We start from the raw sequence: 27,108 nt of genomic DNA, 5'->3' as shown, positions 1-27,108 counted from the left end.
TGTACCTGCTTCACCCTACAGCCCACACTACCACCTCCTGGGCCTCTGAGCTGGGACGCCCCAGCCCCATCAGTGTTGTCACAGGCAGGCCTGGTCTCCCTGGTTCCAGGCAAACCCTCAGGAAGGGTGGCCTCCATCAGGGGCCTGGCAGCTCAATCCCAGGAGACTGGGGAACCTTCCTGAACCGAGGAGGGGCCTGATGTCCTGGTGGTGGTGCTTCAGGCATTGAAGTTGCTGACTCCCTTGCCAGCCTGTCATCCTGCCAGGCAGGCCTGTGGCAGGTGGGGAACAGGAGTGGGTGTGAGGGGGCACCTGCTCTCTGCCCTCACTTGCAGAGCTCCCCTGGTTCTCCTGTGTTTTGCAGTCTGTGGTGGTGCCCAGGTGCCGGGGGACAGCAGAGGCGCTTCAGATCACAGTGGGCCACATCCTGGGAGATGCCGGCAGCCCCTACCTCACTGGACTTGTAAGATTGGGTGACTCCAGGCAGGCCTAAGTGGGTAGGGAATGGGGAGGGCCTAGAGGAGGAACTGGCCTGGAGGAAGGCCTGGAGGCTGGCCTGGTTGGCCTGGCAGACCCATTTTCTCTTCTCTGCAGATTTCCAGCGTCCTGCGGGCCGGGCGCCCCGATTCCTACCTGCAACGCTTCCTCAGCCTCCAGCAGAGCTTCCTGTGCTGTGCCTTCGTCATCACCCTGGGTGGCGGCTGCTTCCTGCTGACTGCGCTGTACCTGGAGAGAGACCAGGCCCGGGCCCAGCAGCCTGGCCCAGGTACCCCTGCCCCTTGCACCCATACCAGGCTCAGGGCTGACCCCAGAGGAGCAAGGAGCACCAGCCACCCCCTGAGCCCCTGGCGAGTTGATTCATTTGTTCCTTCATTTATTTATTCATTCAAAAATAGTTATCACTCCCCTGCTATGTGCCAGGCAAGGTTGCAGATGCTGGGGAGTGAAGGCCAAGTCTAAGCCCTCATGAAAATGAAATAAACAAGAAACAAACAGAAGAAGCAAAGATAGAGGATGTTGGAGGTGATATGTGCTATGGAGAGATGTTAAGCAGGAAAGTGGGGAGAGAGGAACAGGTCGGGGCAGGTTTGCAATTTTTGAAAGGGTGGTCAGAGAGGTCCTTGCTGCACAGGTGACCTTAGAGCAAAGATTTGGAGGAGATAAGGGAGTGAGTCATGCAGCTATTTGGGGGCAAGTGCTCCTGGCAGAGGGAACAACCAGTGCAAAGGCCCTGAGGTAGGAATGTACCTGATGTGTTTGAGGGCAAGGAGGCCAGTGTGAATGCAGCAGGAGCAAGGGGCCAGTGGTAAGGACGAAGGTGGTAGTAATGGGGCCAGAACATGGGGAGTTTGGGAGCCTATGTAGGGACTGAGGCCTTACCTCTGAGTGAGATGGGAGCTGCTATGGAGTTTCCAGTGGACAAGCCCCAGGGTGTCTGATTTACATCATAAAAGCACCACTTTGGCTGCTGTGTTGAGAACAGACTGTAGGGGGTCAGGGTTGAAGCAAAGAGGCTATAGGAGGCTGGCAGCCATCAGGGGAGAGCAGCGGGGCTGGGACCATGGTGATGACATTGAAGGCAGAGACAAGGAGTCAGATCTGGAATTTATTTTGAAAATGGAAGCTAGGGTATTTCGTGAAAGTCTGTGCCCAGGCCTGATCCCAAAACACCTTCTGCCTCCTTTGGGGCTGGCTGAGCTCCTTCCTCCCACAGGGACCCCGGACAATAAGGACATGGATGGCAAGGCCGCGGAGAGCCAACGCCTACTTCCTGGCACGAGTGCCTCCACAAAGGACCACTGAGGCCCCTGCCCTGCAGTGAGGAGGCCCCACCCACCTGGCCTGGATCCCTCCGGGTGGCCTCCACTGCCTCAGTGCCTCTGCCCACCTTTGGCTGTGGTTCTGGGACCCTGGCCGAGCTGCACCTGCCACTTCTTTGCTCCCGGCTAGATAGCTGGCAGCACCTGCGGCTGGGCTGGGAATTGAGCTGTCACCACCCTCCGTGGGAGGCCCAAGCCTGTGCCTACACCCAGCACGAGGCCGCTCCAGCCTGGGGTCCTCAGCCTGGCTGCCTGTGGGCCCCGATTAAAGTATGGCCAATACAAAGCCCATGGATATAGGCCTGTAGACAATCCTGTTATTTATAGCCTCAAGGTGCCTCTGCTGGGATTGGAAGCAAGAGAGGCGGAGGTGGGCAGTCTGGGCCAAGGATGCAGGGCTGCTGCTCTGGAAACCAAGGGGGCTCCTCAGCGTGAGTGTCTATGTGTCCTCACCCTGGACCGCCTGCTCTGACCCAGCTTCCCCACTCTGAGGGGTCAGGAGGGCACAGGACACCGCTCTGTGTGAGTTCACCCTCTGAGCAAAAGATGGGGCTGAATCAGCAGTCTTGAGGGTGGGTTTCTCCTCCGGCTGGTGTGGGGGTGTGGCTGCAAGATGTAGGGAACCGCTCTGAGAAGTGCCCAAGCCTGCACAGACCCCGCTGCCCCAGAGCCACACCAGGGGACTCGCATGGCCGTGTACCTGTGTGCTCTGCACCCTGGCCCCCACCCCAACCCCATGCTCTGATCCCAACCCAGCCCATGGGGAAAGCTGGCTCTGTGGAACTCACATTTGGCCACTGGGTTCAGAGCAGCTGCACACAGTGGACCCTGCAGGAAACCAACAGCTTCCAGGCGGGCAGCAGTGGGGAGGCATGTTCTTTCTGCCATGAGCATGAGTGCCTCTCCCCCTCCCCCGGTGCCCTGCAGGGCAATCACTGCTCGCTCGCTGATCGCCACCTTTGCTGTGCCAGGCTGGGCTTGCCTCCCAGCAGCTGTGGGCAGAGCAGTGATTTAGACTCACGCTCACCTCCTGACCCTTGCTTGCTCCATCCCTGCCCCTTATCATTGGATGGGACAAGCTCCAGGAGCTGGACTCTTGAGCTCAGCCCACACCTCCCCCACAACCCAAGTCTCAGCCCTCCCTCAGGAGCAGCCATCACCGGTCTGACCAGCCCCTCAACCCACGATCTGACACTTGGAGCTCATGAAACAGACTGCCTCTGAAGTTACAAGAAAAAGGATTCCTGGGGGTATTTGGTAAGGGTTCTATAGCCAATTATAATGTGGGCACGGGGTGAGAGGGGGGCGTTCCCTCACCACCAAGCAGTTCTCTGACACCATCTGGGTGTCCTACAGTTCAACTCAATTCTGACACTGTCTACCCAGAGAGAGCATCAGATTCCTCGGGTTAAGGGTTCAGTCCTACAAGACTGCCCCTGCCACCCCCGCCCTATGCTTCAGATGCCAATCACAAGTCCAGGTTGTAACCTCAGAGGTTCCCACGCCCCACTCCTTGGGTTCCATTAATTTGCAAGAGCGGTTCACAGAATTCAGGAAACCCATTTACTCACTAGATGACCGGTTTATTATAAAGGCTATAACTCAGGAACAGCCAGATGGAAGAGATGCATGGGACAGGGTCTAGGGAAAGGGCGTGGAGCCTTCATGCCCTCTCTGCATGCACCACTCTCCCCAGATGTTCATGTGTTCACCAACCCGGAAGCTCTCCCAACCCAGTCCTTCTGGATTTTATGGAGGCTTCATTACTTAGGCATGGTTGATTAAACCATGGGCCACTGGCGACTGATCTCAACTTCCAGCCCCTCTCCCCTCCCCTAGGTGGTTGGTGGGGGTTTAGTACTGAAAGTTCCAACCCTCTCATCACGTGGCTGGCTCTCTGGCAACCAGCCCCGTCCTTAGGTGAATTCCAAAAGTCACCTCATTAACAAACAAAAGGCACTGTGCAGGCCTCATCACCTAGGAAATTCCAAGGATTTTAGGAGCTCTGTGTCAGAAACAGGACAAAGACCAAATATATATTTCTCATTATAAATCATGGTATTACACTTGGTTTCTCCTAAGAAGGAGGCAGCCAGTCTGTGCAGGAGCCAGGATGTCATGGTCCCCCATGGCATTCACTGGCTGTGTACCTGGGCCACTTCCTGTCCGCTCCAAGCTGTGGACGCCCCAGTTATATTTAAGAGGTGTGTTGAATGTGGGTTTTTGAACCTACGCCTCATGTGATTTCTCACAGGCTGGGTCTAGTTCCACAGAAGCTCAGCAATAAGGTCTGAATCTTCCTCCGTACAGTCCTGGGGAGGACCTCTGTGAAGCTTACCCCCCAGGAAATAGGCAAGGGCTTCTCAACACCAGCCACCCTGCCTCCTCCATCCCGGAGTCCAGCGGCTGGGGAGAAAGATCAGAAACCTCACTGATGCCAGTTCTAGAAACATATATTGGTATCAGTGGGTTCCTGTTTTGGTGCTGGGCAGTAAATCTGACTCCAACCCTGTCCTGGACCTCACAGCCCCAGAAAAAATAGGGAGACACTCTGCAAGGCCAAGGGAGGCACATCTGTGGGCAGAAGGGGGGCCTACATCCCTCAGAAGCTTTGAGGAGGTGGCCTAAGAGCTGGTAAATAGCCAGAGAAGGTGTGGGGAAGGGAATTCCTGGTGGAGGGATTGGTCAAAGGTGCAGGGGGCTGAGACAGAAGATACTGGTGATGAATCATGGAGGGGTGTGGTTGGTCGGAGAGGAAGGGGTTATGTGTTTCGGGGGAGGGAGAGGAGGCAGAAGAGACTGCCTGGGACTGGAGGGCTTCAGATGGGGCCAAATCCTGTAATCAGGGTAGTTCCATCTGACTCAAGCGCACTCTGAGGTTTGGGTTGCCAGGCAGGGCAGGGTGGTGCTTTCTGAGACTGAGCTAGACAGAAAGCCCTGCCGGGAGTTTATAGGAGGTTTGGAGGCAGGGCGGGAGCTCTGAGACTGGTGGACTCTGGGAGGGAGAGCCCAGTATCTGTTCTGCAACCAACCCAAGCCCCAGCTATACTCAGCTCCCCACCCTCTTCCTGTCTGGGGCTGGTCCCTCAGACCTCACCAGGCTGAGGCCACAGGTGTAGGTCTATGAGAGCCTGGCCATTCAGGCTAGGCAGGAGGAGTGGTCAGTAGAACACAAACTTTTCTGGCCAAAAGGTCACTTGCTGAGTGGTCCCAGTCCCTGGTACGCTAGACTCACTTGTTGGGAATGTTGATAGGGGAACATGCTGTTGAGCAGGACGAGGCCCTCAAACCTGACCTGCTCACTTCCTGTGTTAATTGCTCTTCCTGGACACATGCTGCATTCCAGCTCCCAGGTGTCATCCCAGTATGCAGGTGTGCCTGTCAGTGTGTGTGTGCCTGGGCATCTCATTTGAGGATGTGTTTCTAGGGTACTGGTGATAACACTCTTCTTCCACCCTAACCTCAGGCTTGGAGGGTTGAACACATGCATCAGGGGGATCACCCCCCAATCCTGGCTTGTCCCCCTGCAACACCAGACATCAGTCTGTCTGTTTCCTTCCCTTAAGTGCCTTCTTTCCTCCATGCCTGGGTGGGCCTGTGAGCTTGTTTGGTTCAAGGCAGCTGCAGGAGGCACCAGAGGTTTTTGGAGCCAAGCTTTATCCAACACAGGGAGGTGAATGACTCCATGTGCTCCTTCTGTGAGACCACATTGGTTAAGGTTGTAGGGTTGTGTGCAGTGGGAGCTGACTGATGTCTTAAGAAAGAGATTTGTTGAAGCAAACCAGGAGCTCACAAAATCTATGGGAAGATGGGAGATTCGGGAGCCAGGGCTCCTGGGTCATCTTACTGGGGGGCCCTCGACAGAGCTCCAGACAATTTTTCCCTAACCTTTTCCCACTCTACTCAAGATTTAAAGCCCTGGATGAGAGAGCCCAGTTGGATCCTATGCCCATGCCTTGATTTATAGCTCCATTAAGTACCAGGAAACTAGGGTGCAATTATGAAGGGGAATGGACACTGAGCATCAAAATAAAACAGCAATGAAAGAAAAAAAAAGACCAAGAAACACACGAAACCAAAGACAGTGTCCATTACAATGATATTGGGCAGGCCACTCAGATGCAGCCTCTCCATGGGACAGGGAAGAGGCCAGACTCAATGTCCTTTAAGGGAGTCTTCATTTCTGATAGTCTGAGTCCAGGTTCTATAATTCAGAAAGCATTAAAAATGTTCAAATGACAGAACAGGAACTTCTGTATTTGTGGGGACTCAGAGCCATCTGTTCAGAGCTGGAGAGGGAGGCAGAGACAAAGCGTTCTGAGCAGAGCTTATGAGGCAGGCCCAGGCTGGGGAATGGAGGGGCTCCGACAAGTCCCTGGCTTGGCAACAGCAGGAGCAGAACGAAGATGCTCTCTCCCACCTGTGGGTGGTGACCTGTGGAGAAGGTACTCAAATGGCACAGGGAAGCTAGTAGAGGGTGGAGCCAATCAGGGAGAGGATGCCTTTTCCAGAGAGGCTAGGAGAGGAATTTGGCTGGCTTCTGAGTCATGCAGAGCAGCAGATACATGATGCAAATCAGCACATATTTCCTGAGCACCTGCTAAGTGTCATTTACTCATTCAATCAACAAACATTCTCTGAGCACCTCCTCTGTCCTGGACTGTGGGGATGAATCAGACAGGGTATAGGCCCTCCAGGCTCAGGGTCTGTTGTGGGGCTGGTGGCGGGGAGGGGAGTGGTGGGCTTATGTACAAGTGTAATTAGCACAGTGAGTTTGGTGTGATGGAGGGATACCCAGGTTAGTTAAGGAGCCCAGAGGAGGAAATGGCAGTTGTTCAGGTGGGTCAGGGAGGGCTTCCTGAAGGAAGTCATGTCTGTGCTGGGTCTCTGAAGGATAAGTGGGAGGAGTGCGCTAAGTAGACAGCATAGACAGTGCAGGACTGAAAAGCCAGGGGAGGGGGATGCCCAGGTGACGCTCTCCGTGGTCCTGAATCATCATTGTGTTAATAGGACAAGGGCTTTTGTGTCAAGGGGAGAGGGGGGACTATAGATAAACACCCCCAATTCCAGCCACTCCTCTAGGCTCCAGGAAGTATAGTAACTGTGAGTGAGTTCAGGAAGCTTCATTTTCAGTGTGGTAGAGTGTAATTTTGAGAGACAGGCAGTGGGATCTGAGGCTGGAGATTGGCATGGGTCATGAAGGGTTATAAAGGGTCATGGAGATCATGTTAAGCAATTTAGATATTTTTAATCCTATAGGCAGTGGGGAGCCATGGAAAGGTTGTGTGCAAGGTGGTGATGGGGTCACATGTGTGACTTAGAAAAATTACTGGCAAGTAATATGGAGAAAAAACCAGAGGGGTATGTTGGGGTAGGTGGTGTTGAGTTTTAAAAGGGTTGAAGTGAGACATGGAGAAATTTGAGCTAAGTCTGTGAGCAATGGGGAGATATTAAAGAGAAAAAATGGACAGGCCATAGAAGTAGGGAAGGAATCCCAAATGGCTCCCAGGTTTCCATTTGGGGACAATGTGGATGCTGCTGCTATTTGTCAAGAGGTAATGGATACCGGGTGGGAGCAGGTTGAGGGGAAAGAGGATGAGTTCAGTCTTGGGTGTGCTGAGTTTAAGTGCTGGGGGATATCCAGGGGGAGTGTGTAGGAGACTGCATATGGACCCTTGAGATGAGGCAATATCTAGAGATGAAGGCTGGGTATCCTGGGCATGTGGATGATTGCTGAAAGCCCAAGCATGGGTGAGAGGCTGCCAAGAGAGTGTGCCATGTGAGAAGAGGGGAGACTGAGGCTGCGCCCTGGAGATGCTCCTGTGGTGGGGGGATGGGCAGAGGGGAGGTGGACTGAGCTCCCAGTTAGCAGCCATGGAGGAGCCAGTGTTTCCCAGAGTGTGTTCTGCAAAGCTGTAGTCCCCTTACAAGATGTTCAGTGGTCAAGTACACATGGGGAGACGGCAGCCTATACCTCTCTGTGGGAGATTCCCAATGTACAGTCTCAGGTTAAAGGCCTGGAAACGTTCCTCAGTAAGGAAACCTATTTATTTATGTTTATCCCACCATTTCCCCAGTATACTTGCCCTTGGAACACTGGCCACTAATGTCCTGTGCCCCACTGGTTTTGAAATTATGGTCTGGTCTTAATGAGTGAATATCAGGAGGCTCTTTAGCCATTGTTGAGATCAGCCTCCATTCTGTTGGTGAGGAAGCTCTGGCCTGGAGAAGCAGCGTTGTGGAGCAGTAGGGGAGACACTGGATTAGGGGGCAGACATACCTGGGTTTAGTGCAAGCCCTGGCATTTACTAGGTATGTGACCTTAGGCAGATTACTTCTCTTCCCTGGGTCTCAGTTTCTTTATTGGTGAGATGGACATAAGAACCTACAAGTTCTATAGCTGATGGTCCCATGATGCTAGCTGAGGCTCTCAGGAGGCCACGGTGACTTGCCCAGGGCCACACAACTCAAAGGGGCTTATTGTCCTCCCTACCACTCTGCCCTTGGTGGCCCCTTATCCCACTCAAGGACCCACTCTAGAGAGTGCCTTTGAACTAAAATCCCAGAAAAACCCACAGAGTGGGAATGACTGACTTGTTTGGTGGCAGCTCAGAGGTCCCCCAAATTTAAAAGGCTCAAAACTCTGTCATCTTCCCCTGTTTTGGAGCCTAGCCAGTGGTGGAAAGGCAGTGCTGTGAAAAGGGAGTGTTTCCCTTTCTGGTCTAGGGCTAAAACTGCCTCCCTGGGCAGGGCTGTGGCTGAAAGGATGAGGAATTTGGGGACTGGGAAGGGGACAGTTCCTTAGACTGTCTTGGGCTTAGTGCCATGGTTGTGCCTCCTTCACAGCTGGCTGCATCCCACAGCTGGGCCCTGTCCTCTAGCTGGCACCATCACACAGTTATGAAGGTCATCGCCAGAGCTCAGTCCCATCCCTATGGAGCTCCTAGGTCTGTTCTTGCCTGTTAATCACCTGTCATCCTGGGCCACCCAATGGAACTTCCCCCATCTAGCTTTTCAGGCCTGCACCCAGCAAGCTGCAAAGAGGCAGCAAGGCAACTTTCAGAATGAAATCTGTTTTCCTAACCCTCCCGTCACAGTCATTCATACCCAACACGACGAAGCATATTTTTAGTCACTTCACAGAATTTAAAATACACCTCGAAGGCGCCAAGAAACACCAGCTTGGGGATTAACTGTGCTCACAAGAGACAGTGGGGCGGGAGTGGGAGGGGAGTGCCTTGTGCTGCGTCACCCTTTGGCTATGCCGTGACTCACTGTGGCCGACACCTTCTCGAGATACACCTGCCGATGGACGTGGGATCTGGAGCAGCCTGAAGTGGGAACTGAGCTCCTAGCCCAGGCCAGTGTTATCACACCAACCTGGGTCAGGGCCAACCCTGACAGCAGCTAGCTGGGCCCTGGGACATGTGTGTGAAACACGGAATAATTCTGGTTTCCTGGTGTCTAGTTCTAACATTCTGTCCTCAGCACTTTGTACGGTATCTTCATTTCAATCAAAGGCTCAAACAAATTAATTGGTGGTGGTGGGGTGGGGTTTCCTAGAACCACAGCATCTTTGAGATGGGTGAGAGTGGAGACTGAGTCCCTGAATACAGAAGCTACACAGCCACTCTCCTCAGGACACAGGGCTTCCCTCTTCCCCAACAGGGAGTGAGCATGCATTGACTTTTGGATCATCTGAATCGTATTCTCCTTGGTTCCCACACAGAGAGAAACTGAGACCCAGAGAGTGTTAGGGATCTTGTCCATGGTCATGCCACTGCACTATGACCCAACCTCCTATCTCCTGTTCAGGGCTATTGTCCCTTCCCCAGTGCACAGCTGGAAGTCTGATGCTTACAGTTGGTGTGCCCTCAGGAGAGAAGGCCCCTTTTTAATGCCCTGTTTCGGGTGGGTCCCAGTTGCAGCCCTGGCTCTCCCTGCCAGAGGGTGCCTCTCTGTGAGGCAGGGGTAGGTCCTTGGTGCGCACACAGGAATAGGCCCAGGGGAAGATTGGGGGCTGGATCTGTGTTTCCCTGGGGAGGTGGGCGACATAGCCTTCTGTGCCTGGTGGAGGCCTGAGTCCTGGACCAAGCCCCCACAGTCAAGCTACTTGATTCTTATGCAGCCCTCCCTGAACTAAATCATGGCGGATGAGTAGCTGCTGGAGCGGCCACGGGCTCTCCTACCGGCGCCCCTGACTTAACTGAGACCCTCTCTCCAGGATGTCCACATGCCCTGAGCTCGAGCCTTCAGCTTTCTCCCAGAGTCTCCGCCACGGTAGGGAATGGGGAGGGAGGGCACTGAGAGGGTGCTGGGGAGTCCGGCTCCCCGCATGCTACTCCCAGCTCCGTAGCTCCCCCAAACCCGTCCGGGCCCTTGCCACCCTCCGCGGCCACTCGGCTCCGGAGTGACTGCGCCCCCGTCGGGCGGGAGGGGCTCTGCGGCCTGGCTCCCCCCTGCCCCCCGGGGCAGCACGTGCGGGGCGGGGCTCTGGCCCGAGCCCGGGGCTGATTGGGCGCTACCTTGGTGGGCGGGGCCGGGCCGCAGCTGTCAGTGTCTCAGCGGCGACAGCGGCTTGTCTCGTTGAAACCGTGGCAGAGCCGCAGCCGGGCCGGAGCGCAGGAGCCGACGGGGCCCGGCCGGGATGGTGCAGCGGCGGCTCCGGGGCGCACGCACGCACTGAGTGGGCCCAAGCTGGGCTCCGCGTCCCCCGCGCCCCCCGCCGCCCCGATCCCGGCCGGCATGATGTGCCTGGAATGCGCCTCGGCGGCGGCGGGCGGCGCGGAGGAGGAGGAGGCGGACGCGGAGCGGCGGCGCCGGCGCCGGGGGGCGCAGCGAGGGGCTGGCGGTGGCGGTTGCTGTGGGGCGCGGGCAGCGAGCGCCGCTGGAGTCGCGGCTGCAGACGATGAAGTGCAAACGCTGTCGGGCAGCGTGAGGCGGGCCCCGTCCGGACCCCCCAGCACCCCCAGCACCCCAAGCAGTGCAGCCGCTGGCAAGGGCCCCGGCGCTCAGCAGCCCAAACCAGCCAGCTTGGGCCGCGGACGGGGAGCAGCCGCCGCCATCCTCAGCTTGGGCAACGTGCTCAACTACCTGGATAGGTACACCGTAGCAGGTGAGCGAGTGCCCCACCCAGCCCGAGAACCAGGACCCTCTACCTTGAGGTAGCCCGGGGAGCCTTTGGTCCGAGGCCCCCTATATCCAAGCCTTTCATGGGGCCCCTAAGGGTCCTCCGCTTGGGCACAACTGGGCAAGTGATGCCCCATGTTCCATGGGTTCAATTTAAGGACTGCCCCCTGCACCCCCAGACTAGGGGTTGGGAGAGTCCCCACCTCTGGAGTAGCCGGCGCATCCTCGCCAGCCCTTGACATCTCATCCGTTGTCCTCTTTTCCGAGTCTCCTTTGCGCCTTTCTGCGTTCTGGCCTCCGCGCCCTCTCCCGCCCAGCCTCAGGTTCCCGGGCCTCTCCTCCCCTTCCCCCAGCCTAGGCGGTCTGTCTGTCAGTAGCCGTCAGTTCCTTCCTTCCTCCGCCACCTCCACTCCCCTGCGTGCGTGCGGCGAGTGCGCGCGCCCCTTGCGGGTGTGCTCCCGGGGAGACCAAGTGTGTGCGCGCGGGCGGCGGTGATATGTGTGTGTGAGCGCATGGCTGACAAAGGCTTGGGGCTGCGGGGAGCCGAGCGAAGCGGAGGGAGGGGCGGGGCGGGTCCGCGGCGCCTGGGGACCCAGGATGCGGTTTGCAGCTGGCCCCTGCTAGAGGCCTGAAGACGCCTCTTCCTGCTCTATGTCGCTTGGGGCCTGGGGTAGGGCGCAGGCCACTAGAGATAGAGAGGGGCTGCCTCATCCTCTGTGAGCATCTCCTGGAACCAGCCTTGGGGAGGGGTTGGGGGTCGATAGAACAACTGAGTTCACTTCTCGTCCCACATTTTCTCCTCCTGTGCTTGGTGTGTGACCTTGGGCGGGTCTTAGCTTGTGTTTAGGTCTGTTTCCCCCCTCGTGAGGTGGTTGATCCCTGGTCCCTTTGGCGATGGAAGGGTGTTCTGGGATTCCAGTCTGCTAGCTCCCCTCCCCCAGTTCTCAGGGGTCTGTGAGTACAGAACTTTCCCTAAATTGAGCTGCCCCTCAGTGGGAATGGTGAAGCCTGGAGAGAAAAGGACTTTGGCCAAGCTAGCCCGTGGAGGCTCTCTGCCACAGGAGAGCAGTGATTGTATACCTGGCATGCTGGCCAGAACCTGCCTAACCACAGCTTAGTAAAATCTGAAACTGCAAGGAGGAAAAAAAAAAAAAAAGATAGCGGGTGGAATTTGGGACTGACTCTAAAGAAAACTTTGTGCTTATGGAGGGAGGAGATCCCTGGCATAAACCATACGCCACCTGGGTCCCCTTACCCAGGACTCAATCTCCCCCAAACCATACGCCACCTGGGTCCCCTTACCCAGGAATCAATCTCCCCCTCTGTTGAATGGGGTTTTGTGTCAAGTGGAAGGGAGAATTCTGATGCAAGAGTAGAGGCTTCCCCCTCCCCCAACTCCCACTTTCAAGACCCCTTTTCTCTCTATCTCTTCCTGTGGGGAGTTGGAAATGGGTACCAGTGGCACCAGTTTCTGGGTTGGGCTGTCCCCAGAGGGCTCTTGGGTCTGGTGAACAGGAATACCCAGCATCACCCAAGTGCACCAGGCTCTGTCATGCTTGGGCCATGCTGCCTGGGACCTGGGAGCTTAGGTGTCACCACATAGTGGAGAGAAGTCAGAGAACATCGGGGGCCTGTAGTTAGTTCAATATGGACTTCTGTACACAGGCTGGGGAACCAAGGCAACTGGCGACCCTTGTGCAAGGTAGTCCGGAGAGTGCACTGCAAAGTGGCATGAGATCTCCGTGTTTTCCACCCTCTCAGCTGGGCAATGAATGGTCTGCTTCTGTAACAACTTGAAACATTTTTTTCAGCCTCCTGACCCTCCCCTCACCTTATTCTTAGGGAAACTGCTAGGGGCTGAGGTGGGAGGGTGGGATCAGGGAGGCCTAGTGCTTTTCTGCCTCCACCCCCACTTGGGTCCAAGAGTCAGAATGGGAGAACAACATAGCAAATTTTTGGTGAATTGGTAAGGGGGGTGGGGCAGTAGAGAGGAAGGCCCGGAAAGTTCTGTGCAAACACCATGCATCCTTCCCATTCCTGCTAGGGTGGGAGCTCGTGCACCACCCCGCCCCCAACTCACAGCATCACAGATTTCCTCTCCGGATAAGCCTGGCTCCCTCCCTCTCTCTTTATGGTAGACTCTCCTACCACCACCCCCTTGCTGCCAAGCTGTTTTCAGGAAGATTTACTATCTCTATGGCAACTACTATGGCTTGATGTGTCTTAGGGGTTTGGGGGACACAGCAGGGGAGTGGTCATCCCACCTGTTGCTGGCTGGCCAGCTGGGGCAGAGGAGGGCATGCAGACACTCCACTGCTCAGTCACCTTTGATATTTGCACCCCCCTGATCCCTGAGAACCTCACCATCTGGTCCTGGCACCCCATCAAAAAATGGGGTAAGTTCCTACTCTCTTCCTTTAAGCCTGTGCATTTCTGTCTTCGTGGTATAGACCAGCTCTGTCCAAAAGGAATATAATGCAAGCTATGGATGTAACTTAAAATTTTCTAGTAAGCACGTTAAAAAAGTAAAAAGAAATAGGAGATATGAATGAATAATGTATCTTATTGCACTCAATATATCTAACATATTTCAACATATCATCAGTAGAAAAGCTATCAATGGGATATTTTGCCCACTTTTCTTACTGAGTTTTGAAACCCAGTTTGTGTTTTACATTTACAGCACATGTCAGTTTGCACTGGCTGCATTTCGGGTGCCCAACGGCCACAGTGGCTAGGGGACACCATGGTGGACGGTGAAGGTCTAGAGTCTTTGATGCCAGCGTTCAAGTCCAGGCTCTTGAGAGTGACCTTGGGGATGTTGCTTGAGCTTTCTGAGTGATCATTTCATCCCTCCACCTCCCGGGATGTGTGGCATAACTGAGACTGTCTCTTAAGCGTGGGGGAAAAGGCCAGACTCCTAGGAGAGCTTCACAAATGTCAGCAGACTGCTCTTCCATCCCTCTGCCCAAGCTGTGCCCTAGCCATGGTGTCCTCCTGTTTCTCAGTTTCTGACAGTCCCCTTTGGGATGCTTTGGCGAACCCCTCCCTTCTTCACCAGCGCTGGTCTTCATCCTGGGAACTCCAGTAGGTTCTGCCTTTGCTCTAGCATTCCCAGCGCCACCCCGCCACCCCGTGATCTGGCTAATTATGGCCTCTCCTCCTCCCCATGAGAACCCCCTGAGGGCAGCAGGTCTGAAAAGCAGGTGAGAAGGGCCAGGCTTTGACTCTTGCTTTTCTTACTGAGCATTGCTTCAGTTGGATGAAACTGAAGTAGCCCAGAAATCACCTCTCAGCCCTTCCCTCCACCTCTTTGGGTGGATGGGGACACTGATGCCAGGAGAACGCTGGCACTCATACAAGGTCACACAGCAGCAGTGCAGGACCAGAACCCCCAGTGCTGTCTTCTCTTGGTCAAGGTGAAAGCAGGCGCCCTGCTTCTGGCCTGGAAACTCAGAGATTCTGCTGGCCATGGGCAAAAGCCCTCTGGGCAGATGAATTTCAGCTCAGTTAAACAGGGCAGTTTGATCTCCCCTAGGGCACGTGGCTCCTGCTCCCATGGCCCCTTCCAGCCTGGCAGCCACCTACTTTTCATTCTGAGCCCACTCATGGCTGCCAGGTCAGGGGAAGGAGGGAGCCCCTCAGGCAAGGGTCCTGGGTCTCTGCTTCCCAGCCCTGCGTCCTGGTGCCAGGGCTGCCTGTGCCCCTGGGCTCCCATTCTTCCATCTGTGAAATGGAAATTGAGCTGAGGGTATAGGTGGCAGCATTCTGCTCTGGAACCAGGCCCAGCCAGAGAGAGCTGGCGCAGGCCCTGTTCATGGTTGGTGAATGGCTATTTGAGAGCAGAGATCCTCCCTCAATTTCTCTGGGACACCTGTTGCCTTCCTGAGACCTATTGCCTTTTCCTTTGATCCAGCCCCTTGGCCAGCCAGGCACTTGAAATTGGGCGGAGCAGGGGGCTGGTGAGGACAGGCAGAGCCCTACCCTAGGGGAGTCCTTTTCTGCCAAAGAAGCTGAGACTGGTATCCATGGCAACCACTCACTAACATAAACCCAGAAGGAGAGAGGAGTATGGGGATCCAGCCCGGAACAGAGGCCTGGCAGGAATGGGGCCTTCCCCAAACACCTGAGCTGGGGGCAGGAGGGGCTGCAGGCACGGGCTCTTGGCTCTTTTTTTATCTGCTTGGTTGAGTCTATCTAGAGCTAACAGCTGGGGAAACGGAGGCCCAGGGCCTTTTACAATGTCACCGGGTGTGTAGAAGCCAAGTCAAGCCCCAAACTCCGTGGCTATCTTTGTGGATAAGGATATCAACACTGCTCCCACCCCGCCCCCTCAGGTGGCTTTGTCCCCTGGAGTGGCCCTGCCCTGGCCACTGCCAGGTCAGCACCACGTAAGGTCTGCGGGGCGGGGTGTCCCAAGGCCACATTCCAGAATGCCTGTCTGGTAGGTCAGTGCCCAGGTGCACCGCGGGCCGGCCTGGAATGCCAGCACCCCAGTGACTAACCACCAGCTGCCCATTTCCTTGCTTTCCTGCTCCTCAGGCATCTTTCAGCTGGTTCTGCCAGCACCTCGGCAGTGCCGCTGACCTGTCAGAGAAGCGCCTTGAAACTCACTACCTTAGTCTGGAACTTAGGACCGGTGACCGGCCCAGCCTGTGCCTTAGTTTCCCACTTTGTGAATGGGGCAGGAGGGCCACAGCCTGCTGGGTGCAGGCTGGTCTGAGAGCGAGGCCTCCTGCGTCAGAGCTGCTCAGAGAGGAGGAGTTCCGCGTCCCTTCCCCAGACGGGAAATGGCTTTTGTTTCTGCCCTTGTGTAGGGGCCTGAAATCCTGAGGGTAGAAGAGGGGAAAGAGGACACTGTTTTGATCCCCAGGCTCCTGGAGCTGGGTTCCCTTTTGGGCCCTGAATGTCTCCTGGGCTGAGCTTCCTGCTCCTGGCTTTGTCAGAATGGCTGTGTGACCTGAGGCAGATCCTGACCCTCTCTGAGCCCTGAATCCAAGATTGATGATTCTGTTCCTCTCTTTCTGTGGTCAGAGACTTGCTCCCAAGGGTTGTATGGGGCACAGGACTTGGTCTCAGGAACTCTTGTCTGCTGGCCCCCAGCTCTGCCTGCACGTGCCTTTCCCGGGATAACCAGGTCTGTTCCCAGCTGCTATAGCAGCCAACCTTCGTATCTCCTGGTTGGTCTCAGTGGTGCCTCTGCCCTCTTTCCAGGCAGTTTTCCCCAACTCTCTGGGCTGAGCTGGGCACCTAACTCCTGGTTTTCAACAGCTCCCTGTCCCACCATCACCGCATCTACTCCCAGGTAGGGTGGCTTCTCCCTGCAGCCTCAAGGGGCTGAGCCTGGTCATCTCTGTGGCCCCAATATGTGTGGGGAGCCGGCACAAGCCTGGCCCTCGTTGGCCAACTGAGTAGCAGAATTGTGTTGACTCAGCCTTGCCTGACCCAAAGCCCATTCTTCTGGGCTGAAGGTGTGTTGGTAGGTTTGGACAACCCTGGACAAGACCAGGCGCCCGTAGCCGAGGCTGGGGCTTCTTTCGTGGTGCTGCCCTTTGGTCCTGACTGGGGCACACAACAAGCTGCAGGCCTCGCGTCTCCGGGAAGGAAGTAGCGGCAGTGGTCCGTGTGGTCCCTGTCTGTCCAGCCGGGAGCCTTGACCGTGGGGCCTCCTTTCCCCACACTGGGCAGAATGGCTCCTGTACATGCAGGAGGGCACTGTGGTGGCTTTGCCTGGTCTCTTCTGCAGACAGGGCACTGGAGGCGAAGGGCTGGCCTCAGGTTACTCTGTGAGGAGATGTGAAGCAGGATGCTGGTCCACTCCGGGCCTGGGCCTCTCCTGGTGTTGGGGGATTGGTGAGAGGAGTCCCAGGTAAGATACATCACAGCAAGAAGTAAGTGAGAAGGATGCAGTAGCCAGAGCTTGGAGGCTAGAGGTGGGGTTTTGGCCTCCTGCTTATCCTCTGTTCTTTGCCTCCATGGAGACCTTGCTGGGGTCTCCCCTTCCCACCCACAACCTGGTAGCCCCATGGGGTCTTCATGGTCCCTTTACTGCCCAGCATGGACTTGCCAGATGGAGTCCCACGTGGCAAGGAGCACGATTAAGCTTTGTAAACTGTAAAGGACGGTGCCTGGGGAGGGAGGGGGTTACTCAGTCACAGTGTTTCCAACACCCATGTGAGGGCAGTTGGTGTGCATGTTGAGAACTGCCTCTTTTCTGGCCCTTTTTTGGGATAAGATGGGGAGCACAGGCCAGGTCTGGGAGCTTGGAGGTCAGCTCAGCCTAGCTCCTGCCTGGTTCTGTCTGTGGCCTTTGTTTCTTTCACCTTTTGAATCTCAATTTTCCATCTGAGAAGTGGGAGCAGGTCGCCTCAGCCCTGAAGCAGCACACGAGGGAAGGCTGAGGGTTCATGGGCTTGAGCTACGCTGATCTGAGGTCTCTTATCTCTCTCCACCCCCTTTCTCCCCACACCCCCCACCTTATCTTAGGTCTGTGTCCACATAGGCCACGCCCTCCATGGGTCCAGATAAGGGTGTGGTCACCTTGTCTCCGGCCCCTGGTGGTCTTGGGAGTCCCTGAGCCAGGATAGGGCTGGGGAGGCTGAGATGGGAAAGGAGTGGCGGTGTAAAGCCCCCAAATTGCTAAGGCCAAGTCTGGTTCCAGGAAAGCTGGCCCCAAATGATAGACTAGAACCACAGGCCAGAGGCCCGGCTGCCTGTTGCCGCCCACTCCGGGCAGAGAGGCTTGGTGGGGAGCGGGGGCAGGGCTCTCTGAGCTCTGGGGTGGTTCTACTCTTGGACTGATGGGGTCTGAGGGCAGGGCTCTTGGGTAGGGAGAGGTGCTATGGGGTCCTCTTTGTGGGGACAAGTTTGGAATCTAGGTTCTCTAGGGTCAGGGTGGGGCCTCTCTGAGGGTTGAGGCTATGGGGCTGGGGGTCCCATCCTCATGGTCCCTGCAGAGATGACCACTGAGTTGTCCTGCCATTGATGACCCAGATTTGTACGCTGACATGGGGGTAGGAGGGTTGGCATATGTAGAACAAATGTGATGAAGATTTAGGATGGACCCAGCAGGGATATCACACTCAAATGGGCAACCTGGGGCTCAGAGTAGGGGCCTGGATGGTCCTGGAGGTCACTCAGCTTGTCCCTGGGGGCCAGGGGCAGGATCTTGCCCTGTGGAAGCTCTGAGGCAGGTAGAAGTGCGTGTGCTTGACAGCCCTGCCTTGGCTGATCCCCTTAGGCTTGGGGGGGTGGGGGGAGGTGCTGGCGGGGCCAGGCTGCGGTTTCCCAGCCTTAGCCATCCAGAGCCAGGTCAGCAGAGCCAGGCCCTCAGGCCCCTATAATTACTGGGGCGGGAGCTGTAGCCCAGCATTGGAGCAGGAGTGAGACTTCCAGAGTGAGCCAGCTCTGAGGCCTCCACAGGGGGACCAGGGTCCCTCCGAGAGGGACTAGCCAATGGTAGGCATCACCCATCCTTTCAGATCCCTAGGCCCTGTCTTTCTAGCCATCTGCCCCCATTTTGGAGAAAAGAACAGACGTGGGAGTTCCCATAATCTATGTTACAGAGGAGGAAAGTGGCACAGAGAGGTTAAGTAACTTGCCTAAGGTCACACAGCAGGGAAGGTGGCAAAGCCCGGATTTGAACCCAGATGTTCTGGCTCTGGAGCCCATGCTCTTGGGAATTCAGCTATGCTGCCTGCTGCTCTGAGAGAGGCAGGGTGAACATGGGGTGATGATGACTGTGCTTCGGGGAGTGAGCTTGGGAACCAGGTGGCCTACCCTGGATGAGATGGATCTCAGCAGGGGGAGATGAACAGCCCAGGAAGAGGATACAGGTGTAGTCAAGGCTTGGAGACCTGCGGACTGTAATGCACAAGTCACGGGGGCCTCAGACCATCCAGACCAGTGGTTTCCAATTACCTGGGCAGTGTGTAAATAGATTCCTGGCTCCTGCCTCTGGACAGGGTGATTGTGCAGATCTGGAGGCCACAAATGCTAGAAGTCTGGGCTTAATTTGTGTGGCAGTGGGGAGCCACACTCGGTGAACTGACACAGGTGACACTTTCAGAACAGTGTCTGGCGTGTAGTAAGCACTCAGTATTTGTTAATACCCATATGATTGTTGTTGTTGGTAGCAGTAGTACTGACCCAGGGGCCTGGGCCAGTGCATTCTGAAGAACTCCTGGGCGCCTCTGAGCCCGAGCAGAGTTGAGCAACCACTGGGTCGTGGCCTTAGCTTCTTGAGTCCAGAAACTATCTTGTGGCCTCTGAAGCCCCAGCCCAGGACTTAGTAGGTAGCTGACAAGTGTGTGTGAGACCAGGCTGCAGGAAGGATGCTGGATGGGCCGGGAGAGGCTGGAGGCAGGGAGCCCAGATAGGAGGACAGGTGGTGGAGAGAGAATTGCTGGGGCCCATTCATGGGAGGCGAGGAGGGTGTCACGGCCTGGTAGTGGACCAGGGAGTGGAGACGTGGAATCAGAGTACAGGTGGCTGGGACACTGAGGGATGAGAGAGCCTATGGGGTTGGGCCACCAGGAGTTGATTGGTTTCAGAGGGTGATGGAGGTGAGGACATGGAGTAGGGGAGGGGCGAGAACTCTTTTAAGACTTCAGCTGTGAAGTAGGGGGAGTGAGAAAGAGCTGCTGGCAGTGAGGACAAAGAAGGATTGCTTTCACCACCAGGATGAGAGAGAGGTGAGCATGTCTGTGGGCTGGCGTATAGGGGACAAAGGTGACGGAAATGCTGACAGTACAGCTCAAGCCAGCGGCTGACCCAGGCCAAGAGCCCCTAGAGGCAGGAGGGCCAGTTGGTCTGGGACAAGTGGCAAGCCCCGTGGAGGCTTGACAGGGGTGTAATTAGGGTCAATGGGTAAGAAAATTCAGGTGCTCTTGCTTTTCCAGAATGTTTTCTTGGCCCAGGGAGGAGGCCCCTGTGGGCAGAGGACGATTCTGGCTGTGGATTTGGGGTGACTGCCTGGAGAGGCCTGGACTGGGATCTGTGGCCATGGGATGCGGGGGGCTGCGTGTGGGGTGGGAGCCCCACCTTGCCTGCCCCGGGTTGGTGGGGCTGGTGGAGTAGGCTTGGTCTGAACTATAGGAGGCTGCTCCTGGGCGTGAGGCCCATCCTGTGACCCACTAAACCTCAGCCTCCAGGAAAGAGGCTAAAAATAAGGCTGTGGTGAAGAAGGGAGGGGGTGTGTGGGTCTAAGCCGGCCAGGAGCCCAGAGGAAAATCTGAGACGCCCGGCTGAGCTGCTATGACACACGCTCCCCGTGCCAGCGGCCAGTGGGGTCTCACTCGCCTGCGGCTGTGGCCTTTACCAGGCCTCGGAGAGGAAAAACAACCCAGAAAGGCTCAGGCAGGGCCTGACCTAGGATCTTAAGGCCTGTATGAGCCCCTGCTCCCTGGAAGTGTTTCCCTGACCTTCTGCTGGGAACTCAGGCCTCGGACCCAAGTCTGAGGTTCTGAGGTGCTGAGGTGGGGGCATCCAAAGCTTCCTGGGATCTAGACTGTTCAGGAGTTCCTGGGGATCCTGGATGCCCATCTGGATATGCCCATTCCTCCCCCTTACCAGGAACTCTGTGTAGTAGAGGAAGTCAAGGGAGGCTTCCTGGAGGCAGAGGCAAATGCTGGACCTCGGAGTATGGTGGGGGGAGTACTTTTAGTCATATGGCTAGGATGTGCCTCAGGGAGGAAGCAAGAGTGTTTCGATTTGCTGTGGACACTTGCCACCTTCATGATGCCCATTTTGATATGGCCTCCCTCCCAGAGAGTGACCCTGTGGTTACCACAGATCCATGCCCTCCTCTGGGCTGTAGGTGGGGACCCGCAGTGCAGGGCCCAGGCGGAGTTTTACCCTCCTACCATCTCCTGACTCTGCTCATCCTTCTGTCTACCCAATGCCTAAATTGTGACAGTCCCTGTCCTGGGTTCTGGAGATGACTGGCCATGGTCCCAGCTCTCAAGGGGTTCATGGTCTAGTAGGGGATGAGGCAAGCCTCTCCCATCTTTGCTTATATATCCACTCCACAAAGTCACTGTGGGCTAGTTGTGTGCCAGACCCCAGGCCGAGGGTCTAGAGTGGACCATGCAGAGGCGCTGCGGTAGAAGAACAGCTTGGTTTTCGGCAATAGACCTGATTTCAAATCTCACCTCTGACATCTTATGTGCTGCAAGAACAGTTATTTTATTTCTCGGAACCTGGGTCTCCTCACATGTAAGATGGGATGATAGTCATAGATCAGCATGGATAGCAGGGATAGAAGTACCATCTGTAGAGCTTCACATGGTAGCTGGAACTTAGCAGGAACCAGCAACTAGCAGCTCTTAGCTCCCAGCCACAGTGGGTCCAAGGAGCTTATATCCACATCCTTCTGTGTCTTTTCTGTAGAACTAACTAATCCTAGTGTGACAAGTGCTAAAAGAAGGATGGACAGAGGGGAGTGGGGGCAACTAACTTATTGAGGGTAGTGGGATGGAGAGAGATCAGGGAAGACTTCCCGGAAAAGGAGGCATCTAAACTAGTCTTAGAGAAATGGCAGGAATTAGTTCAGCCAACAAAACTGTGCCAAAGTCAGAAGAGGGAGGGTATGTAGTTGGGGGGCCATGAGTAGTTTAGGGTGGCTGGAGAATGGGGTGGAGGGGTGATTCCTGAGAAGTGAGGCTGGGGGCGGGGTTGGCGGGGCTGAACCTCATGGCCTGGTGAAGGGCCTGGCTCCTCCCCTGAGCATGGGAAGTCACAGGTGATAGCGATTATACGAGAGGGATGTGGTCAGATCAGGAGGCTACAGAGCCCTGGCCCAGGACCGGGGATGGGCTGTGGGGCTGGGAGGTGAGTGTGGGTGGCTCCCCAAGGTCAGGTCCAGCCATGCCACCCACAGGCCCTGATGGGACTCGGGGCCTCTGAGGCCGGGTCAGGGCACCTCGGAGGCCCCACTTGGTGGCCCTGCCATCCACAGGGCCAGGACTGGCCCCTGGCTTCTGCCTTCAAGGCAAGGTCACAGACCGCCCTAGTTATTAAGTCATTAACTGGGTCTTGCACAGTCTCTTCATTATGGGTAATTAAGGTGAATCCACTCTGGGTATTAACAAGGAGGAGACCAGCTTCTCTGGGCTGTCAGGCTGCTAGAAGACCAGCCGGGCTGACCCTGCAGCCCAGGAAATCCCTCAGCATCCCAGCCCTGGGTCTCGAGTAGGGGCACAGGGGTACTCCACTCCCCCCAGCCCCCATTCCCCCAGCCCCAGCCAGCAGATGGGACCCTTGTACTGTCTGGAGATTCCAATTTCACCCATTTCCCTGTCGTGTGACTCTGAACATGTGGCTTAACCTTCTGTGCCTCAGTTTCCTCACCTATCCTGTGGGACGATGCTACCAGCCTCATAGGGTTGTGTGAGGGGTAAACTAGTAAAGCGCTTAATTCTCAATAATGCAGACCATCGACATTTTAAAGGCTGACGTCATCCTCATCACGCTGAATAGTTCTGGGAGTCCCCTAAAGGCAGGAGCCCGGTCCTTCCTCTGACCCCTGCGTGGGGAGCTCCTGGGGCAGCCCCTGTCTCTTTTCTCCCCAGCCCTTCTCAGTGCAGACGTGCAGTGGTCAGGGGGGCTCTGGCCTGTGGCCTGGCCTCCTGCTGTTCTCAGAGATAAGCGGAGGCGGGGGCCCTGGGCCTGCGGGGCTGGGGGTTGTGCTTACTCAACCAGGAGCCCTGGTTGCTGGCCTCCATACAGCCATGGCTCGGTCTGTCCACAGCTGCCCATAGTTTCTAGTTGTTCTGGCTGCTGCCCCCTTTTGGTATATAAAGCCCTAATGAGATAGCAGAGGTGGCTGGAAGCTGGGAGAAGGGCAGACATGGCCTCAAGGGCTCCCCTTCCCCCAAGAAGGCAGGCCTGGAGCCCCCCTGCCTCCCTCTGCCTCTCAGCTCCTGCATCGGAAAATTGGGGGTCCTGGTTATACTCCTGAGGACAGCTGGGGGAGCGTGGGTCTGTGCACACGTGCGTGTGAGCAGGTATGAGCGTTGCCTGCGGGTCCTCCCCTCCCCTCCTCGGCCAGAGGGCTTCCCTGCAGCTTTCAGTGGCTGCCCACGCACTCTCTGGGCTGTGGGCTGTGTGGTCTCCCCTGAGGGCAGGGTCCATGTCTGGGGTCCCAGCTCCTAGTCTGGAGCTAGGCCCCAGGTGGGCAAGAGGCCCAGGCTGGCAGTAGGAGGCTTGGCTGTGCCACCTGGCTGAGTGACCTGGGAGGAACCTTGCCTTTCTGTGCCTTGGACACCCCCAACCCTGAACTGGCTGGGTGAGGGGGTGGGGTCCTATTCCCGGGGTGAGAACGGGAGGCCCGGTGGGGGCGGGGTGGAAGCTTGGCCTCCAGGGTCCCCAGTGGCCTGGCTAAACTGGGCAGGGTGGAGTTCTCAAGATGGGGCCAGGCTGGGCCCTACAAGGTGAAAAGAGAGCTGGTCTAGGGCTGGGACTGGGGGTCACGTAGGTGGGGTCAGGGGGATGGCGGCACCCAGGCGTCAGACAGCGCCAGTGAGCACCCTCTGCCTTCTCCTCCCAGGCGTCCTTCTGGACATCCAGCAGCACTTTGGGGTCAAGGACCGCGGCGCCGGCTTGCTGCAGTCAGGTGAGGCCCCCCTCCCGCCCTGGCCCCCATCTGGTCTCCACCTGCTGGTGTGGGGGGTTCCCTGCTCGCCTTCTCTCAGGTCCTGACTCGCTGGAAAGAGCATGGGCCTTGCTTGTGTCCAAATCCCGCTGTTGCCGCTCACAGAAGGCACCACTTCTTGAGCCTGTGCTTCTATTCTTGTAAAACAAAACAAACAACACCTGCCCTGAGGGGCCGTGGGTGATACGCAAGAATGGGAATCACCTTGTAGATGCCAAAGCCGGAAACGCCACCTGGTCCGCAAACTCAGGGCAGGAGCCTGAGGACCTGCGTCCCAGACAAGACCTGGATCTGAGGGCCTCGGCCCCTGTCCCCCGGGGCCCTCAGCCTTGCGACTGGTGGGGAGGCAGGGCCCAAGCCCCACCTGGGCCAGGGCAGCTGGCAGGTGATTATGCAGTTATCTGCCCCTCCCTCCAGGGTCCACGTCAGCCTTGTCCCTGCCCTGCCTGCTACTTGGCCCTGGGACCTGAGCTCCTGGCTCCCTGATTTTCCCACTGGCTGAGGCCGTGCTGGCCGTGCTGGCCGTGCCCTCAGCAGGACCTCAGGCCTGGGCAGAGACTCAGAGCCAGACAGGGCTGGTCCTGCCTCCTGCCTGACCTTGCCGTGTGGCTAGTTCCCTTGGCCCCGATTCCCCTTTGTCCTGGCGTCCATCTGGCTGTGAAGCCCGGTTAGATGTAGGGGAGAAGGTCCACGGGTCTGCATTCCAGTCTGAACCCCTTCCCCTCCCGGTCTCTCTGGGGAGGGAGGGGTGGAGTGAGCTGGCTCTGTCTAGGAACCTGCCTGACCTGTCTAGGTGGCATTCCAGAATGCACAGTGCCAGCCCTCCACGGCCGGTGGCCACAGCCACTCAGCCAGACTCAGCACCGTCCTCATTTCCCAGAAGGGGTCTTCAGGACTCACAGAGGTGAGATGATAGCTCCAGGGTTCGGTCCTAATATGTGAGAACTACCGAGGTAAGACTGGGGCAAGGCTGTGGGGTCCAGCGCCTCCTAAGTGTGGCCAGGTCCCTGCCCCTGCAGACGTCACCTCAAGCCCAAGCCCCTCCACCGGCTCCTCCACCCTTGCTTGGCCTCCCCGGTGTGGGTCAGACCAAGTCATCCTGCCCTGGGGCCTGGAACAGATTTCTCCATCCGCCTGGGCTCTACGCAATATAGCGACCAGCTCTTAAAGTGGGGAGACAGAGTTCAAGCCCAGAGGGCACGTGGGAAGGAGCAGGCTGCTGAGCGAACTGGTGAGGGAAAGGCAGGAGGGAGAGTGGCTGTCAAGCCCCCTCCCTCCGTGGCCCCTGAGTCACTGGTGACCCAGCCCAAGCCTCATCCCCCTCCTGGTCTTAGTGTTATTGACTGGTCTGCCCCAGCCACCTCCATTCAGCCCCCACCGACTGAGGTCAGGCCCAGTGCAGCCGCCCAGGGAGACAGTGAGAGGGCCGTGAGGGTCATAGCACCGCCACAGTTTTGTCCTTCTTGGCTAAGAGAGAAGTCCCAGAAGTCCCTACTTCTCCCTGGCGACCTGGCCTGAGGTGGACAAATCACCACAGCATCATCTTGTTTGATTCTTCCTCCTACAAGCTCCCTCTGATCAGCTTCCCTTTCCAGGTGGGTCATGAGAGGGGAAATGACTTGCTTAAGGTCTCTTGGTGAGAGCAGCAGGCCTGATGTTGGGATTTCTGCATATGTGGTTCTCTTGGCCTGGAATTGGGCACCGATGGTCACTGGATTGGGGAGGCTCATCCCAGGCACCTAAGTGTCTGTTGTCTCAGTGTTTTCAGGGTGGGTGCCTCTGAGCCATGGTGAGTCTCCGAGACCCTCTAGTCATGACTCGATGGCCCTCACCCTACTGCCTACCCCGGGCACAGCTGGGATGGCTCCCTGTAGTGTCCTTGTCCCTTTGGCCAAATGAGCCAAGAAACCAGGCGAGCTTGACCAGGATGTGACTCAGTGGGCTACCAAGTAAATCACATAATTGGCCCAGGCCCCAGGCACCTGTCTCTTCCCCAAGCCCTGATAAGGTCGGAGCCAGGGGGAGGGCGCCAGCCAAGTGTTGCTGCTTGCCCAGATCAAAGGGCCAGGGCTGAGAGCTGTGTTGCCTGCCTGCTTATTTGTGGGCACCAGGGGCTGCTGGGCCCGGAGGCAGGGTTGGGGGCGGTTGAGGGTTCGGCCTGGGCCTGCCCCTGCTTGGGACCAGAGCCTGAAAGCTGGCTTGGGAAGAGCCTGATTTCGGCAGCCCCCCCGCAGGTGGCTGCCAGTTCTGGGTTGGCCCCTGAGGTCCCTGCAGCGGCCGTAGCTTGGCCTCTGTGAGAGCCCAGGGCAGAATTACAGCTCTTGGGTGTTGCTGCCAAACCCACTACTTGGCAGACTCTGTGCTGGGCTCTGCCATGGACTCTGTCCCTGTGCTCAGGTGGACTCCTTTTGTTTGGTTTTTTTTGGGGGGGGGAGAGGGGGCAGAGGGAGGGTAATTAGGTTTATTTACCCTTGGAGGAGGTTCATGGGGGATTGAACCCTGGACCTTGTGCATACTAAGCATGTGCTCTACCACCTGAGCTATACCCTCCCCCTGGACATCCTTTACTATAGGAGCAGATGTATCCAGTCCCCACCCTGGGGGACTATGGGAACGCAGGGCAGGGTGGTGGCGGTGGTAGTAGTGAATGTGGACCTAGCTGTGCCTGGTAGCAGGTGAAGAAGACATCCCTGAGGAGGGGACATTTAAGTGGGGCTTTGAAGGATGAGTTGGAGTTTGTTCAGGAAAAAGGAGTTCCAGTCAGCTTGTTAGTTTGTCAGATTTTTTTTACCCCCTCCAAGCTGGATAAAATATGCCAAGAAAACATAATTAAATGACAGAGTTGAGTTTGAAAGCTAAAGCTAGCAGGGAAATTTCCTGGTGCCAGAAGGAAAGAGTTGAACTCAAACACAGGGGTGGGAGCTGATACTGAAGGCAGGCGGGGCCCAGTGTGTGTCTTAGAAGCTTGTTACAGTATTCTTAATGTAAACGCTTTTAATCCTGAAAAAATGTAAATACATGTAAAACATAAACTAGTATAACATATTTCCGTATAGCCATCACCCAGGTTCATCAAAGTATGACAAGTCTGGCCTAGTTTCAAGGCTTGGAGATTTCTTTGCTCTGTATTGCAGGGGTGATTCAGTTTCCACCCAGAGCCCAGGGTAAGTTTCCTGATTTCAAGCTGTGTCCCCAGGCCAGTGGGAAGTTTTCCCACCCGTGAAAGGACATCTCCTTCCTGGCTCTGATTTTGTGCAGGGAGCCTAGTCCAGCCCCTGCTGTGTACAGGCCTGGGAATTCCACCACTTCTGCAGGGAGGGACCCCAGTGGAGGCAAATCCCAAACTGCTCTTTAGGGAAGCCTTCATGACCCAGGGCTGGCACGGGACACAGATGACAAGTCCCACTGAAGACAAACCCAAGTTCAAAATGAAATAGCCCACTTTTGCTCCTACTTTTGTGAGAAACAGTCCACCAGCCCAGGAAATGGAGAAACCAACTCCTGAAG

At 56.5% G+C, this 27,108-nt stretch overlaps 2 protein-coding genes across 18 annotated transcripts in view; both read left to right on the top strand.

Annotated features, from left to right (window-relative positions):
- The window catches only part of SPNS3 (sphingolipid transporter 3 (putative)), a 42,520-nt gene extending 40,401 nt beyond the window's left edge, over nucleotides 1–2,119 (top strand). The window contains 3 exon segments of the mRNA XM_006172540.3: nucleotides 365–463; nucleotides 595–766; nucleotides 1,715–2,119. Coding sequence (XP_006172602.2) covers nucleotides 365–463; nucleotides 595–766; nucleotides 1,715–1,803 — 360 coding nt within the window. The 3' untranslated portion in view covers nucleotides 1,804–2,119.
- Nucleotides 2,120–2,270: 151 nt separating this feature from the next.
- The window catches only part of SPNS2 (sphingolipid transporter 2), a 42,768-nt gene continuing 17,930 nt past the window's right edge, over nucleotides 2,271–27,108 (top strand). For 6 of the 17 annotated variants that reach the window (XR_004326495.1, XR_004326497.1, XR_004326496.1 and 3 more), the window contains exons 1-4: nucleotides 10,405–10,935; nucleotides 23,497–23,562; nucleotides 24,395–24,505; nucleotides 25,170–25,196. Coding sequence is in view for 12 of the 17 variants with exons in the window: in XM_032497978.1 (XP_032353869.1) it covers nucleotides 10,566–10,935; nucleotides 23,497–23,562; nucleotides 24,395–24,505; nucleotides 25,170–25,196 (574 nt within the window). In the remaining 5 variants the exon portion in view is untranslated. Of the gene's footprint in view, nucleotides 3,078–10,394; nucleotides 10,936–23,496; nucleotides 23,563–24,394; nucleotides 24,506–25,169; nucleotides 25,197–27,108 lie in introns of those variants that run through there. The other 11 variants (XR_004326494.1, XM_032497968.1, XM_032497972.1 and 8 more) reach the window with 8 other exon arrangements.

This window comes from Camelus ferus, chromosome 16 (assembly GCF_009834535.1).
Source record: "Camelus ferus isolate YT-003-E chromosome 16, BCGSAC_Cfer_1.0, whole genome shotgun sequence".
Classification (NCBI taxonomy): domain Eukaryota; kingdom Metazoa; phylum Chordata; class Mammalia; order Artiodactyla; family Camelidae; genus Camelus; species Camelus ferus.
The sequence above is the reverse complement of the archived record's forward strand: the minus strand, read 5'-3'. Positions and strand labels throughout refer to the sequence as shown.